A 17,587-nucleotide genomic window follows, 5' to 3' on the forward strand; every position below is an offset into this window, starting at 1 on the left:
TTAATTGATTCCAACAGTTTTCCAACAATAGATGTTGGGCTAATAGGCTACAGTTACCTGCTTTTTGCCACCTCCCCATTTTAAAAATCACAATGGCAGTCTTCCAATCATCTGGAATCCAAGGAATTTTGGAAAATTACCATCAGTCATTGCATCCGTTCATCTCCAGGGTTAGTGGGACACGCGGCCAGCATTTCCTGGAAATAATCAGTCAACAAATAACGTTAATGAGAAACCAGCGAAGCACATTAAAGCAAAAGGCTCTAACCTATACCCCTTCTTCCCAATCTGAGCTAAATAAGCTCAACAGCAGAAAGCATCAGGTCTCATGGAGTAGCACACTGGGAATCAAAGCTGCTATTCGTAGAGTTGTCTCAAAAGTTCATTTTTTCATAAGTATGCAAAATTCCCCAGTTGACCAGGTGGGTACATTTGTGTTAACAGAAAACACAGACCACGTTTCTGTACTTAACAAGAATTACTATTTAACCATAGGTAAACCAGAACGGTTGCCATCTAACCATTAGTTACAACTTTATCCCCCTTTTTGAAAACACATACAAACCCACACACTTTTGGGAAAAAAAAGGTTTTATGGGTGGAAGGAAGAAAATTCTGGTGAACAGGTTAATGTTAAATTCACCAGTCCTCTGGATTCGGCCGAAAGTCAGTTACCGATGGTCAGTTAGCGCAAGACATTCAGTCAAAAAATACTCCACGATATTTTGAATGAGGTGTCTCCAATGTCAATATCCCATTGAGTGAAAGACGGCATCCTCTCCAGGGAGGGTCTCTCAGAATCTTAGTTATATCTGGGCTTTTGACTAATCTTGACCGAGTTCTTCGTGGACATATAATGAAAGTGAAGGAATTAAGTCCAGAAACAAGGGTAGCATCTTCAAGCTGACTATTTAGGTGATTCTTCACAAAACAAGTGCATTCATCTCGATGGTCAGATGGTAAAGTCTTTCATATGATGTGAATGTGATGTCACCGTACCAGGCATGCCCACTGATTGGTTTGTAACCTGTAAATTTGTACAGTTATATAGCCCCTTTCTAATTTTCCAAATGTTTCAACTGAAAAACAATCAGCAGCAAAGGGTCTTAACTAAGGTAAAGATTTGTTAATTGTAAGGCTACAAGTCATTTGAGGAAAAAAATGATAGCTGCGAGCTAACAATATAGAGTAAAAGTAGGCAAGGGTGGAAGATACTGACAAAGATGAAGGAAAAATGAGTTTGTAATTATGGTAGGCCTATTCCCTGTCTGAAAATCCTCTTGCAGTGGCGATGGCTTCTGTAGTCAAATGAGAAGATTTTTTTCTAGAGATGGATTTTGTGGGTTGATCAAGCTTTGGGCAGAATTAGAGAGAGACTGTTCCTTGTTTTCATTAGTTTTGTGGTTAGGACATTGACAGATTGTCTGGACTCTTTGCACCAGAACAGTGCTTGATTTCTGAAAACCTTTCTTACTTATGTTTCTTTTGGCTGAGAAATCTCAGGGTCTCTGAGTTCTTCTTGGGGAGTTCCAACAAAATGGGATTTCACACCATGTTTTGAGTAAGCTGCATATGGTCAAGAAAGACAGATCACACTCAAAGTGAGACATGACCTGGGGTAAGTGTTTAGTTCAGGAAATTTGGAAGTAGTGTGGGAATTTGGTACAGAAATGCTTTTGCTTGCTTTATTGGTTCATAGTTTGTGAAATAACTCCAAGCAGGCAGGTATCCCATCACCAACTCTCACATGGACTCTGACCAGCCAGTCCCGAGGGTGAGGAGACTTTCTGAATCCCCTGTTTACATCTGTCAGCCAGGGCTCCCTCAATGCAACAGATCAACAGCCCCAGTCAAGAATCACACAGTTAATGGAATCAACCTGGCCCTCATTCCAATCAGTGCAGTGTGAGGTTTTGTTTAACAAGACACTTTGAAACCCAGGTTTGAGAGCGCTGCACAAAAGAAACAGTGACATCACAAGAAACCCAAAAGTTCATTGGTTGGTATAAGCTACTAATTTGGCAATCTACTGTTGCTCAAATTGATGGTAAATAGAGGAAATATTTACAGGTTAAAAAAAGACGATTAAAAATATCAAATTAAAAACTAAGTAAATAGAATACAGGTGCAGGGCCACGTGCGATGTAGTTCTCGCAAGATATGGGAGCTGATGACCCCATTGTATTTCACTGTGACTACATCCATAGCAAGTGTTGGTTGTTTGAGGAACTCCGGCTCAGAGTTGATGAGCTGGAGTCTGAGCTTCAAATGCTGCACTATATCAGGGAGGGGGACAGTTCCCTGGTCACAGTGTTTCAGGAGGCAGTCACACCCCTTAGATGAACTACCTCTGAATTCAGTCAGTGGTCAGGGACAGGAGGGTGTAACTATGAGCGAGGAAGGGAGAGGGATCCAGGAGGTAGTGCTGAAGCAGCCTCCGCTGTGGAGCTTGTCTAACAGGTTTAAGATTCTTGCTCCCTGTGTGGATGAGATTGGGGGCTGAAGGGAGGATGAAGAAACTGACCACAGCCCAGTGGTATAGGGCACCATTCAAGAGGGGGTAGAAAAAAGAAATGTAATTGTAACCAGGGGTAGTACAGTCAAAGGAATAGACACTGTCCTCTCTGGCCAGGATTGAGAGTCCGGAAGGCTGTATTTTATACCTGGTACCCAGGTTCAGGATATCTCATCTGGGCTGCAGAGGAACTTGGAGTGGAATCTTTCAGGAGTCACTGGAGTCAGGGAGAGTCCTAGAGGACTGGCAAATGGCTAATGTCACACCTCTGTTTAAGAAGAGTGGGAGGCAGAAGACAGGAATATATAGGCTGGTTTGTCTGACCTCAGTCATTGGTAAGATTTTAAAGTCTACTATTAAGGATGAGATTGCAGATTACTTGAAAATTCATCGTAAATTAAGGCTGAGTCAACATGACTTCATCAAGGAATGGTCATGCATGACAAATCTATCAGAATTCTTTGAGTATGTAATAAGCAAGCTAGACAAAGGAGAGCTAGTGGGTGTGATCTGTTTGGATTCCCAGAAGGCCTTTGGTAAGGTGCCTTGCGGCTAAATAGGCGAACAGCCCATGGTGTTAGAGCAAGTTATTAACCTGGATAGAGGATTAACTGACTGGCAGAAGTCAGAGAGTGGGGATAAAGGGGTCTTTTTCAGAATGGTAGCCAGCGACTAGTAGAATTCAGTAGGGGTCAGTATTGGGACCACAGCTATTCATATCATACATTCACAATCTGGACAAAGGAACTGAGATCATTGTTGCTAAGTTTGAAGATGACTCAAAGACAGGTGAAGGGACAGGTAGTGTTCAGGTAGCGGGGAGGCTGAAGAAGGACTTGCACAAGATAGGAGAGTGGGCAAAGAAGTGGCAGATGGAATATAATGTGGGAAAGTCATATTATACACTTTGGTAGGAAGAATAGAGGCATATGACTAAAAAGGGAAAGGCTTTGGAATTCATAAACGCAAAGGAACTTGGGATTCCTAGCTCAGGGTTCTATTAAGGTTAACATGCAGGTTCAGTTGGCAGTTAGGAAAGCAAATGCTATGTTAGCATTCATTTCAAGAGGGCTAGAATAAAGAGCAGAGATGTACTGCTAAAGTTGTATAATGCTCTGGTAGACCACATTTGGAATATTGTGAGCAGTTCTGGGCTCCATATCTAAGGAAGGTGCAGCCCTTGGACAGGGTCCAGAGCAGTTTTACTGGAATGACGCAGAGATGAAGGGCTTGGCAAATGAGTAGCAGTTGAAGACTTTGGATCCGTACTCGATGGAGTTGAGAAGAGTGAGGGGAATCTGATTGAAACTCACAGAATACTGAGTGGCCTGGATAGAGTGGACATGGAGAAGAAGTTTCCACTTGTAGGAGAGGCTAGGACCTGAAGACACAGACTTAGAGTAAAGGAACAACCCTTTAGAACTGAGATGAGGTGGAATTTCTTCAGCCAGAGGGTGGTGAATCCATGAAACTCGTTGCCACAGAAGCCTGTGGCGGCCAGCTCATTGAGTGTATTTAAGAAAGAGAGATAGATAGGTCCTTGATTGTTATGAGGAGAAGGGAGGAGAATCGGATTGAGAAAGATATCAGCCATGATCGAATGGCAGAGCAGACTCGATGCACCAAATGGCCTAATTCAGCTCCTGTATCTGATAGTCCTCATATAACCAAACTGAAATGGTTGCAACGTCAACTTTGAATGTTTGCTTCACAAAACAAATCATGTTGGAATGCCTTGTGTCATTCTAGTCTCCTCTTCTCTCCGAATTCTCATCCCTTCAGAAGAATCCCATTGCATTGTGCAAGAGTTAACTGAATTTTAAATGACTCTCCGTTTAATTGTTGAAATATCATGCCCCCTGTCTGCTTTTTTTTGTTAGTGAATCAACAGGAGCAGTCAAATGACTTCTCGGAGCCTTTTGTAAGATTCTGTGTTCATTTTAAAGAGACACATTAGCCCCTTTTACAAAATCTATATTATAATTAGACAGTTGTGATAGTGAAAATGGTCAGTATTTTTCACTAACAGTTGATAACACTGCACATGTGTCATTTAGATTAGATTAGATTCCCTACAGTGTGGAAACAGGCCCTTCAGCCCAACAAATCCACACCGCCCCTTGAAGCATCACATCCAGACCCACTCCTCTGTAACCCACACACCCCTGAACCCTACGGGCAATTTAGCATGGCCAATCCACCTAGCCTGCACATCTTTGGATTGTTGGAGGAAACCGGAGCGACCGGAGGAAACCCACGCAGACACGGGGAGAATGTGCAAACTGCACACGGGCAGTCGCCCGAGGCTGGAATCGAACCCGGGTCCCTGGTGCTGTGAGGATCATTCTTGGAGCAAGGTGGAATTTATCTTGAAATATTCAACTAATTGTTCTAGTGAGCGTGAATATGGAGTGATTTGATTCATTTATTGGCAATAGCGAGAAGACTAATCAGACTGTGATCCTAAAATTGCTCAGTGACGATAACACTCTATTTGTATCCTGTGTAGGCCAGGGCTGTGATAGGGTCCTCAGAAGAGCATCAGGGTCATCTCCAGAGGAAACATCATCTCTGCAGCTTCTCCCATCGTCTCTACATTTTTGTAATGTCCTGTCTGCTCCTTATTGCAAACAGTTTGACTTTTTTTTTGAGATGGTGCAAACTGTCCACATTCTGTTCTCCTAGTCCAAAAAGGTGGGAGATTCCAGAGGGACACATTGGCCAGGTATCTCCTTGTGGTTCACCAGGGACCCAATGGTCAGTCAGTGTATTACGGTTTACCCAAGGCCAAAATGGACTTGACCTGTGCTATCAATTTATGTGCCACCTTTCCAATGTGTTTTGATGCCAATCTGCTGGTTTAAGGTGTCCAAAGCAATAGATCAGTAAATCTGGATGCAAAATACCACAACAGACATTGTTGTTTGGAGTGTGCAGGTGCTAGAGGCTCAATTAAGATTTCAAGGAATTGGTCATTTTCAAGTTACAGTGAAGAGTAGTTAGCATTATCATGGGCAATGACCAACTCTACCAGAAGCTCAACATTGGACAAGAAATTAGTTTTTTGACAGAAGTAGACCAGATGCAGTTCCACAAATTATGTTTAAAAAAAGTGGTATTTTACAAAATTTGTGAAGGCCTCAATCAACAGTTACAGGTCTACAGTTTAGAGAAACAAACTGCTTTGATCCTACCTTGATAAAACTGATTAATTAGAAACGACTGCAATAAGTCTGTTCCAGCGTACAGGGATGGTGTGTCAGCAGAAAAATTATTGTTGATAATTTTAGATTTTGAATAAATTTAAGGAGCAAATACACAGATTTTTAATTAATAATAGGTTAAGGGTTATCAGGAGCAGTGGAGCTGAAGCTGACATGAGATCAGCCATGAATATATTGAAAGATGCGCAGGTCCAAGGGGCTGAATTGACGTAACAATGATTCAGAGTAAACCACAGTAATGTGTCATAATCTCCACCTGCTTTCATAACAAAATACCAGCTGATGTTCAGGAGTTCATCTCCTAATACATGCATTGTGTAATTTTTTGGGTGGTGCCAGTAATTGGTCACTTAGTGAGCTCACGCTGATCACAAATCACCTGAGGAGCTCCAGGAGCCAAGCAAGATTAATTTTTTTTTAATGTATTCTGCACTGAGAATGAATTTTGGTGCGAACTGATTTTGTTTGCTGCCATGTGTACCAAATGAATTAATGTTTGTAAGATAACCAAGTGTGGAGCTGGATGAACACAGCAGGCCAAGCAGCATCTCAGGAGCACAAAAGCTGATGTTTCGGGCCGAGACCCTTCATCAGAGAGGGGGATGGGGAGAGGGTGTCCCCGCCTCCCTAACCTGTTCTTCCTCTCACCTATCCCTTCCTCCCACCTCAAGCCGCACCTCCATTTCCTACCTACTAACCTCATCCCACCGCCTTGACCTGTCCGTCTTCCCTGGACTGACCTATCCCCTCCCTACCTATACTCTCCTCTCCACCTATCTTCTTTTCTCTCCATCTTCGGTCCGCCTCCCCCTCTCTCCCTATTTATTCCAGAACCCTCTCCCCATCCCCCTCTCTGATGAAGGGTCTAGGCCTGAAACGTCAGCTTTTGTGCTCCTGAGATGCCACTTGGCCTGCTGTGTTCATCCAGCCTCACACTTGGTTATCTTGGATTCTCCAGCATCTGCAGTTCCCATTATCTCTGAGTTAATGTTTGTGTTTGGTTTATTGTTGTCACATGAGACGGCGAAAAGCAGGAACAAAAACAGAAGTTTCTGGAAAAGCTCAGCCGGTCTGGCAGCATCTGTGAAGAAAATGTCAGACCTAATATTTTGGGTGCGGTGACCCTTCCTCAGAACTGTGAAAAGTGTTTCTTTGTGTGCTATACAGACAGATCAAAATTCTGAACATGTTGCACAGTCTGGAGGTGGAGACAGTGAGTTCTACACCAGCCTTGGTGAACAGCAGAGGTGCACAACACAGCTCCTCTCAGTCTCCATCTCAGGCAACCAGCTTGTAACCGATGTCCATTTCAAGCCCACCGACTCCCACAGCTACCTAGAATACACCTCCTCCCACCCACCCTCCTGCAAAAATTCCATCCCCTATTCCCAATTCCTCCGCCTCCGCCGCATCTGCTCCCACGATGAGGCATTCCACTCCCGCACATCCCAGATGTGCAAGTTCTTTAAGGACCGCAACTTTCCCCCCACAGTGGTCGAGAACGCCCTTGACCACATCTCCCGCATTTCCTGCAACACATCCCTCACACCCCGCCCCCGCCACAACCGCCCAAAGAGGATCCCCCTCGTTCTCACACACCACCCTACCAACCTCCGGATACAACGCATCATCCTCCGACACTTCCGCCATTTACAATCCGACCCCACCACCCAAGACATTTTTCCATCCCCACCCCTGTCTGCTTTCCGGAGAGACCACTCTCTCCGTGACTCCCTTGTTCGCTCCACACTGCCCTCCAACCCCACCACATCCAGCACTTTCCCCTGCAACCGCAGGAAATGCTACACTTGCCCGCACACCTGCTCCCTCACCCCTATCCCAGGCCCCAAGATGACTTTCCATATTAAGCAGAGGTTCACCTGCACATCTGCCAATGTGGTATACTGTATCCACTGTACCCGGTGTGGCTTCCTCTACATTGGGGAAACCAAGCGGAGGCTTGGGGACCGCTCCGCAGAACACCTCCGCTCGGTTCGCAATAAACAACTGCACCTCCCAGTCGCAAACCATTTCCACTCCCCCTCCCATTCTTTAGATGACATGTCCATCATGGGCCTCCTGCAGTGCCTCAATGATGCCACCCGAAGGTTGCAGGAACAGCAACTCAAATTCCGCTTGGGAACCCTGCAGCCCAATGGTATCAATGTGGACTTCACCAGCTTCAAAATCTCCCCTTCCCCCACCGCATCCCAAAACCAGCCCAGTTCATCCCCTCCCCCCACTGCACCACACAACCAGCCCAGCTCTTCCCCTCCACCCACTGCATCCCAAAACCAGTCCAGCCTGTCTCCGCCTCCCTAACCTGTTCTTCCTCTCACCCATCCCTTCCTCCCACCCCAAGCCGCACCTCCATCTCCTACCTACTAACCTCATCCCACCTCCTTGACCGGTCCGTCTTCCCTGGACTGACCTATCCCCTCCCTACCTCCCCACCTATACTCTCCTCTCCACCTATCTTCTTTTCTCTCCATCTTCAGTCCGCCTCCCCCTTCTCCCTATTTATTCCAGAACCCTCACCCCATCCCCCTCTCTGATGAAGGGTCTAGGCCCGAAACGTCAGCTTTTGTGCTCCCGGGATGCTGCTGGGCCTGCTGTGTTCATCCAGCCTCACATTTTATTATCCAAAGATTTATGCCTGACTAGAATGTAGCTGTACTTAATGCGGTATGAAACAAATCATCTTGTTAAGTAACTTCTGTTGAAAATACTGAGTAGTGGGGTATCTTTGATCATTGCATAGATCCTAGATAAAGAATCTGTGAAGGAGAAAACAGAGTTAGGGGTCACTGGACCGCAAACGTTAACTGTTTTCTCCTTCACAGATGCTGCCAGACCTGCTGAGCTTTTCCAGCAACTTCTGTTTTTGTTCCTCAAACAACTGTTTCCTTGTAATAAAACAAAGAACTACAAATGCTGGCAATCTGAAATTGCTGGCGAAACCCAGCAAGTCTGGCAGCATCTATGGGAAGAAAGTCAGTGACTCTTCATTAGAACTGACTGTGGTGCAGATATCATGAGCGATCTCCAGTGACACAGCAGTCTCACAGTCAAACCTCAATATTGCTGGAGGAATTCGGCAGATCTGGAAGCATCTTGGGAGAGAAAGTGTTTCAAATCCAACAGCCCTTCTTCTGGGATGGGGGTGAGGGAGGAGCTGTAGCACTTCCTGCGGGTGCAGGTGGGGGGTCGGGCAGGAAGGGATACACGGAGGGGGTGGGGCCAGGATGGGCGGAACGCCCAGGGGGCGGGGTCGGAGCCGTCACGTGCCCGCCGCCGCGGAAACCCGCCGCGGGTCACGTGCCCGCGGAAACCCCGCCACGGGTCACGTGCCCAGAGCTCGTGCCGCGTTGTCCGCAGCGGCGGCGATGGCGGTGGTGTCTGGGGAGACGGAGCGCCTGGAGGCTGAGCTGACGTGTGCCGTTTGCCTGGACCTGTTCCGGGAGCCGGTGACGGCGCCGTGCGGCCACAATTTCTGCCGGAGCTGCCTGGCGCAGTTCTGGGCCGGGGACCGGCACCACCTCCTCGGCTTCACCTGCCCGCAGTGCCGCCGTCACTTCTCCGAGAGGCCCGAGCTGCAGCCCAACCGTGTCCTGTGCGCCGTGGTCGAGGAGTTCGAGCGGAGCCGGGCCCAGGCCGAGCCCAAGACCCAGGTCGCTGAGGCCGAGCCGCCGCCTGCCGTGGCCTGCGATGCGTGTCCTCCCGGAGCCGGGGCCTTGGCGGTCCGCAGCTGCCTGACTTGCCTGGCCTCCTTCTGCGCTGAGCACCTGGAGCCGCACCAACAGAGCGCGGCCTTCCGCACCCACAACCTGCAGCCCCCGCTGGCTGACCTGGCCGAGCGCCTCTGCCCCAGCCATGGCAACCTGCTCGAATTCTACTGTCGCCCCCACAGCAGCTGCATCTGCGCCGCCTGCCTCCTGGATCACCGCGGCTGTGACACCCAGAGAATGGAGGAGGCCCGAAGGCAGCAGGAGGTGGGGTGGGGGGGGAGGGGTTAAACAAGGCGACACCTGGGGAGGTGGAGTGGCCAAGGGGACTGTGGGGTGAGGGGGGGCGAACAAGGGGGACTGTGGGGTCGCGGGGGGGGGGGGGGCGAACGAGGAGGACTGTGGGGTCGCGGGGGGGGGGGGCGAACGAGGGGGACTGTGGAGTGAGGGGGGGGCGAACGAGGGGGACTGTGGAGTCGCGGGGGGGGGGGCGAACGAGGGGGACTGTGGAGTGAGGGGGGGGCGAACGAGGGGGACTGTGGAGTGAGGGGGGGCGAACGAGGGGGACTGTGGAGTGAGGGGGGGGCGAACGAGGGGGACTGTGGAGTGAGGGGGGGCGAACGAGGGGGACTGTGGAGTGAGGGGGGGGCGAACGAGGGGGACTGTGGGGTGAGGGGGGGCGAACGAGGGGGACTGTGGGGTGAGGGGGGGCGAACGAGGGGGACTGTGGGGTGAGGGGGGGCGAACGAGGGGGACTGTGGGGTGAGGGGGGGCGAACGAGGGGGACTGTGGGGTGAGGGGGGGCGAACGAGGGGGACTGTGGGGTGAGGGGGGGCGAACGAGGGGGACTGTGGGGTGAGGGGGGGCGAACGAGGGGGACTGTGGGGTGAGGGGGGGCGAACGAGGGGGACTGTGGGGTGAGGGGGGGCGAACGAGGGGGACTGTGGGGTGAGGGGGGGCGAACGAGGGGGACTGTGGGGTGAGGGGGGGCGAACGAGGGGGACTGTGGGGTGAGGGGGGGCGAACGAGGGGGACTGTGGGGTGAGGGGGGGCGAACGAGGGGGACTGTGGGGTGAGGGGGGGCGAACGAGGGGGACTGTGGGGTGAGGGGGGGCGAACGAGGGGGACTGTGGGGTGAGGGGGGGCGAACGAGGGGGACTGTGGGGTGAGGGGGGGCGAACGAGGGGGACTGTGGGGTGGCGGGGGGCGAACGAGGGGGACTGTGGGGTGGCGGGGCGCGAACGAGGGGGACTGTGGGGTGGCGGGGCGGGGGGCGAACGAGGGGGACTGTGGGGTGGCGGGGCGGGGGGCGAACGAGGGGGACTGTGGGGTGGCGGGGCGGGGGGCGAACGAGGGGGACTGTGGGGTGGCGGGGCGGGGGGCGAACGAGGGGGACTGTGGGGTGAGGGGGGGCGAACGAGGGGGACTGTGGGGTCGCGGGGCGGGGGGCGAACGAGGGGGACTGTGGGGTGAGGGGGGGCGAACGAGGGGGACTGTGGAGTGAGGGGGGGCGAACGAGGGGGACTGTGGAGTGAGGGGGGGCGAACGAGGGGGACTGTGGGGTGAGGGGGGACGAACGAGGGGGACTGTGGGGTCGCGGGGCGGGGGACGAACGAGGGGGACTGTGGGGTGAGGGGGGACGAACGAGGGGGACTGTGGGGTGAGGGGGGACGAACGAGGAGGACTGTGGGGTGAGGGGGGACGAACGAGGAGGACTGTGGGGTGAGGGGGGACGAACGAGGAGGACTGTGGGGTGAGGGGGGACGAACGAGGGGGACTGTGGGGTGAGGGGGGACGAACGAGGAGGACTGTGGGATGAGGGGGGACGAACGAGGGGGACTGTGGGGTCGCGGGGCGGGGGGCGAACGAGGGGGACTGTGGGGTGAGGGGGGACGAACGAGGAGGACTGTGGGGTGAGGGGGGACGAACGAGGAGGACTGTGGGGTGAGGGGGGACGAACAAGGGGGACTGTGGGGTCGCGGGGGGGGGCGAACGAGGGGGACTGTGGAGTGAGGGGGGGCGAACGAGGGGGACTGTGGAGTGAGGGGGGGCGAACGAGGGGGACTGTGGAGTGAGGGGGGGCGAACGAGGGGGACTGTGGAGTGAGGGGGGGCGAACGAGGGGGACTGTGGGGTCGCGGGGCGGGGGGCGAACAAGGGGGACTGTGGGGTGAGGGGGGACGAACGAGGAGGACTGTGGGGTGAGGGGGGACGAACAAGGGGGACTGTGGGGTCGCGGGGGGGGCGAACGAGGGGGACTGTGGGGTGAGGGGGGGGCGAACGAGGGGGACTGTGGAGTGAGGGGGGGGGCGAACGAGGGGGACTGTGGGGTCGCGGGGGGGGGGGCGAACGAGGGGGACTGTGGGGTCGCGGGGGGGGCGAACGAGGGGGACTGTGGGGTCGCGGGGGGGGCGAACGAGGGGGACTGTGGGGTGAGGGGGGACGAACGAGGAGGACTGTGGGGTGAGGGGAGACGAACAAGGGGGACTGTGGGGTCGCGGGGCGGGGGGCGAACAAGGGGGACTGTGGGGTGAGGGGGGACGAACGAGGAGGACTGTGGGGTGAGGGGGGACGAACAAGGGGGACTGTGGGGTCGCGGGGGGGGGCGAACAAGGGGGACTGTGGGGTGAGGGGGGGGCGAACGAGGGGGACTGTGGAGTGAGGGGGGGGCGAACGAGGGGGACTGTGGGGTCGCGGGGGGGGCGAACGAGGGGGACTGTGGGGTCGCGGGGGGGGGGGGCGAACGAGGGGGACTGTGGGGTCGCGGGGGGGGGGGGCGAACGAGGGGGACTGTGGGGTCGCGGGGGGGGGCGAACGAGGGGGACTGTGGGGTGAGGGGAGACGAACGAGGGGGACTGTGGGGTGAGGGGGGACGAACGAGGAGGACTGTGGGGTGAGGGGGGACGAACGAGGGGGACTGTGGGGTCGCGGGGGGGGCGAACGAGGGGGACTGTGGGGTGAGGGGGGACGAACGATGAGGACTGTGGGGTCGCGGGGGGGGCGAACGAGAGGGACTGTGGGGTGAGGGGGGACGAACGAGGAGGACTGTGGGGTGAGGGGGGACGAACGAGGGGGACTGTGGGGTCGCGGGGGGGGCGAACGAGGGGGACTGTGGGTTGAGGGGGGACGAACGAGGTGCACTGTGGGGTGAGGGGGGACGAACGAGGAGGACTGTGGGGTGAGAGGGGACGAACGAGGAGGACTGTGGGGTGAGGGGGGACGAACGAGGAGGACTGTGGGGTGAGGGGGGACGAACGAGGGGGACTGTGGGGTGAGGGGGGACGAACGAGGGGGACTGTGGGGTCGCGGGGGGGGCGAACGAGGGGGACTGTGGGGTGAGGGGGGACGAACGAGGAGGACTGTGGGGTGAGGGGGGACGAACGAGGGGGACTGTGGGGTCGCGGGGGGGGGCGAACGAGGGGGACTGTGGGGTGAGGGGGGACGAACGAGGAGGACTGTGGGGTGAGGGGGGACGAACAAGGGGGACTGTGGGGTCGCGGGGGGGGCGAACAAGGGGGACTGTGGGGTGAGGGGGGACGAACGAGGAGGACTGTGGGGTGAGGGGGGACGAACAAGGGGGACTGTGGGGTCGCGGGGGGGGGCGAACAAGGGGGACTGTGGGGTGAGGGGGGACGAACGAGGAGGACTGTGGGGTGAGGGGGGACGAACGAGGAGGACTGTGGGGTGAGGGGGGACGAACGAGGAGGACTGTGGGGTGAGGGGGGACGAACGAGGAGGACTGTGGGGTGAGGGGGGACGAACGAGGGGGACTGTGGGGTCGCGGGGGGGGGCGAACAAGGGGGACTGTGGGGTGAGGGGGGACGAACGAGGAGGACTGTGGGGTGAGGGGGGACGAACAAGGGGGACTGTGGGGTCGCGGTGGGGGGCGAACAAGGGGGACTGTGGGGTGAGGGGGGACGAACGAGGAGGACTGTGGGGTGAGGGGGGACGAACGAGGGGGACTGTGGGGTGAGGGGGGACGAACGAGGGGGACTGTGGGGTCGCGGGGGGGGCGGCGAACAAGGGGGACTGTGGGGTGAGGGGGGACGAACGAGGGGGACTGTGGGTTCGCGGGGGGGGGGGGGCGAACAAGGGGGACTGTGGGGTCGCGGGGGGGGGGGGCGAACAAGGGGGACTGTGGGGTCGCGGGCGGGGTGGGGCCAGCAACGTAAAGGTCCCTTGTCTGTGAGTTTGGTGAGGCAGTTTCCCATTATCTCTGATCACAAGAGGCTGAGAGGTTGGTTTGACAAGGGGACTGTATGTAACAGGGAGAAGTAGTGTAAGCAAGGAGACTGGGTGGGAGTGTAGCCGGGGGGAAATGGCTTGAAGGCTGTGGGGCAAAACAGGAAGAGGCAGGAAGACAGGCAGAGCAGGATAAAACAAGGGAAATTTGGCAGGCTGTGAAGGTGGGATGAGAGGGTGTAGAGGTCCGGGTGACAGGAGTGGTTGGGAACAGGGGCAGTTGGAAATGCGTTGGAGGGACAGATATGGTCGGAAAGTTGAGGACAGATCATTGAAGGGAGTTCAGTGGGGAAAGTGGGGCTGTACCCTCAGGCCCTAGTCTCTGCTATCGAATAGAATGTCATTTCCATGTCCATTTTATCTGGCCTGTCAGCATTCTGTAAGTTTCAGTCAGATCCCCTTCATGTTTCTAAACTCTGTCAATTACAGACCCAGAGTCATCAACAACTGCTCGTAATGAGCCCTTCTTCCTGGGGACCATTCTTGTAAACCCCCTTCTGGACTCCGTCCAATACTAGCACGTCCTCCTTCAGATACGGGGACCAAAACTGCTGTCAATACTCCAGATACACGGGGAGAGAGCCTGTAGGTGAGGGCAGGGGCAGGAGGGAGGGGGGGTAAGGGAACAGATGTGGTTGGGGCAGGGTGAGGGTGATTTATGATTATGGGGTAGTTGTGTACTTGAATCCTTGCTATGAAGGCCAGCATATTATTTTCCTTGACTACCTGTTTACCCATCTGTGATTGGTTCATGAGGGCACCAGATCTTTTTGCATATTCCTGTCTCATTTTATAGCCGTTCAGGTGTTCTGCCTTCCTGTTTTTGTTCCCAAAGTGGATAACCTCACAGCATCCCACCTGCCATACACTTGTGCATTCACCTGTCAAAATCACACTGAAAGATCTTTCATCCTCCTCACACCTCACTCTCCCACCTGACCTCATGCCATCTACAAACTTGGAGATATTATGCACATCTAAATCAATAGTGTGTATTTGTGAATACTGGGATCCTAACACTTCCCCCTACTGCCCTCTCTTCCCACCCCAATTCCCCCCATGCCCCTTCTGTCTCTTTCCCTCCCAGTTCGTCCCTCTTTTGTTGCCTCTCGTAATAGGGATACACTTGCTGAGCCTGCAGCTGTTTGTGGTGCTGTTATGGATGGTTTCTTGGAAGGCTTTGTAACTTGCATGTGTTTACAAATTAGCTCTGATTGAGAAACCAAAACTAACATGTCAGTTGGTGTTTAGAGAAGTGGATGATTGCTCAGTGTTACTTTCAGGCAGCTCAGGACTGACGTTACAGGGCAGGGTCCAGTTTAACCGAAGTGGTTGTCCTTTAGGCAAGCCCTTGAGCTTGTTCCACCCAATGGGGTTAAATTGGAACAATATGTAACATGAGACACAGCTAGAGTTCCTTCAACAGTTGTCAAGAAAGATATGCTCACAGTGGAATGAGCAAAGTATATTGACTGGAATATTGCCATAAATAATGTTAATGAGGAAGAATGAAATTGGCTGTGGTTGAAGGTTGAGGGGAAATTCAATTAAGATGTGTAAAATTGATGGACCAAGGAGGAATGATTGAATGGATCTATTTCCCTTAGTAGTTCCAACAGTAACTTTTGGCAAAGATTTAAAATATTTGACAGGGGAAATGGCACTTTTTTTTTGCCTGGGAATGGGAAGATCCTGGAAATTTGCTTGAAAAAGTAATAGAGGCAGAAACACTCCAATTGAAGTTGTGCTATGTCTGAAATCATGTGACACAGATTGAACTAAACCTGTTATGTGATTTCTGACCTTGTCCACTTCAGTCTAACACTGACAACTCCGTATATTGAAGTAGCGCTAGGACGCGACATGCCCTGCTGGTTCTGTTTCTGGCTTATTGCAGTTGGATGCAGGATTGTTGAGTAATATTTGCTCTTTGATAAGCTGTGTTTGATTATTAATTGTTATGCAATGACATGGATACAGTTCACCTGCACAATAACCAGGGGAGATTGAGATACAGGCTTGCTCTGCAGACTGTCTGTAGAGCATTCGATTAATATATGGTAGCGACCTAGACACTGATGTTTGGAAAGTCACTGTTAAAGGGAATAGCTCTAAATGTAGTAAAGGTCTGGCAAAATCAGTTATGATACTGTTGAGCACATTACCATATTCAGGAAGTATTAGGTTGGTTCTTTGCAGCAGGAGAAGGCAATTCAGTCCATCAAATCTATGCTGTCATTTTGTAAGATCATTGCTAATTTGTATATCAATCTGGAGTGGGGTCAGTGGATTTGAAGCATTAACTCTGTTCCACAGATGCTACCAGACTTTGCCAACAATTTCTGGTTTAATCCACTTACCTACCAATCTTGTTAATGTTCTTTGCTGACACAGATCTATTAATTTCAGTTGACCCCAAATGTTGACATGTTTTTGTCAATTTGCAGATTCCAATCTCCTCTGTCTGATCCACCGTTTGCAAATGTCCAGGGGCTGGCTCCAAGTTTAAGATCGTGCCCCCATGTTCTCATCTCTATACCTGAGGCAACCAGCATTAGCAACTCTTTTAATCATCCTAAAATGTCCTTGATATGTTGCCACTGAGTAAAAATAGGAAGTAACGGCACAAAGCAGGCTATTCTGTCCACCATGTCAGTAATTGTAACCAATCCCAACCCATGGTCTGTGTTCTATGGTTCACAGCTTTGGGGCAACTCACTCAGGCATTTTGGACAGTGCATTCTAAACCCATGACCTCTTGCCATCTCAAAGGACAAGAACAGCAGATATATGGAACGCAAATGGAATATTCTTGTTTATTAAGAAGAACTTGGAATACTAAAATAAAATAAACGAAGTGCTGAAGAACAGAGATAATGGGAACTCGGATGCTGGAGAATGAGATAACAAAGTGTGGAGCTGGATGAACACAGCAGACCCCGAAACGTCAGCTTTTGTGCTCCTAAGATGCAGCTTCGCCTGCTGCGTTCATCCAGCTCCACACCTTGTTATCTCAAACTGCTGAAGAACCTTGGCTTATGTGTAGAGAGAAAGTTATGAGTTTAAAATGTTGATCTGGAGCTGAGATGTACTAAACTTACCTTCTGGGCTACCTTTCATAGTCTGGTTTTGTCCTATTCTTTGCAATTTCTTTGAACTGTTTCATGACCTCCAATGTGATCGTTTTCTGTGATGCTGTGATGAGGGATGTAATTCATTGTGGCCTGCCCTATGCTGAACCATTTTATCTTCCTGTCACACTGCCTCCACTCCTGCATCCAGAGATGTATAGACATGTGCACCAACTCCTTTTGTTCCTCAACACCCATCATCATCATTGTTCCTGGCTAAACCTTTGACTTGTTTACTTTCTCCTAATTGCATTATTTCACACCCTTCAACTGGTTTCTATTTGTCATTTTTCCACGCACCTGAGCCTTGACTAATTCTGTACTTCCAGGGAGTACTAACCCTGTGTGTGACATCTCTTCATTTAAACATTTTAAGCTCTATATTGTCCTGGTTACCCAGAGAAGTTCTGAGCATTGTTTTCCAGGGGCTCCGTCCCTGCCTTGAGTGGCTTCCTTAGGCACGATATATGCTGAGATTGTGGTGCTAGTGTTGCAGAAAGTTTGAAATGATCCACCAATAGCTTGGTATTTATTGGAATGAATTCTTCCACAGGCAAATCTGAACTACCAACGGCAGAGTCTGCAATATCAAATCATCCAATTACAGCATCACCTGGAGCTGATGCAGTATAAGAAACAGCACCTCACGGTATGTGATCGGCAACTGGCTTTTAAAATCCTGGGGTGGGGGCCATTGAGAATCTCTGTCAGGATTAGGTTGGTGTATGTTGAGAGTTGGTGTTGGAAGTGT

The 17,587-nt window shown here is 52.2% G+C and overlaps 1 protein-coding gene across 3 annotated transcripts in view; it reads left to right on the top strand.

The window, feature by feature from the left end:
• Positions 1–9,003: 9,003 nt before the first annotated feature.
• The window catches only part of trim25 (tripartite motif containing 25), a 34,544-nt gene continuing 25,960 nt past the window's right edge, over positions 9,004–17,587 (top strand). For all 3 annotated transcript variants that reach the window (XM_059653572.1, XM_059653574.1, XM_059653573.1), the window contains exons 1-2: positions 9,004–9,731; positions 17,390–17,485. In XM_059653572.1, the coding sequence (XP_059509555.1) occupies positions 9,126–9,731; positions 17,390–17,485 (702 nt within the window). In that variant the 5' untranslated portion in view covers positions 9,004–9,125. The remainder of the gene's footprint in view (positions 9,732–17,389; positions 17,486–17,587) is intronic.

The sequence above is a fragment of the Stegostoma tigrinum genome, chromosome 22, assembly GCF_030684315.1.
Source record: "Stegostoma tigrinum isolate sSteTig4 chromosome 22, sSteTig4.hap1, whole genome shotgun sequence".
NCBI lineage: Eukaryota > Metazoa > Chordata > Chondrichthyes > Orectolobiformes > Stegostomatidae > Stegostoma > Stegostoma tigrinum.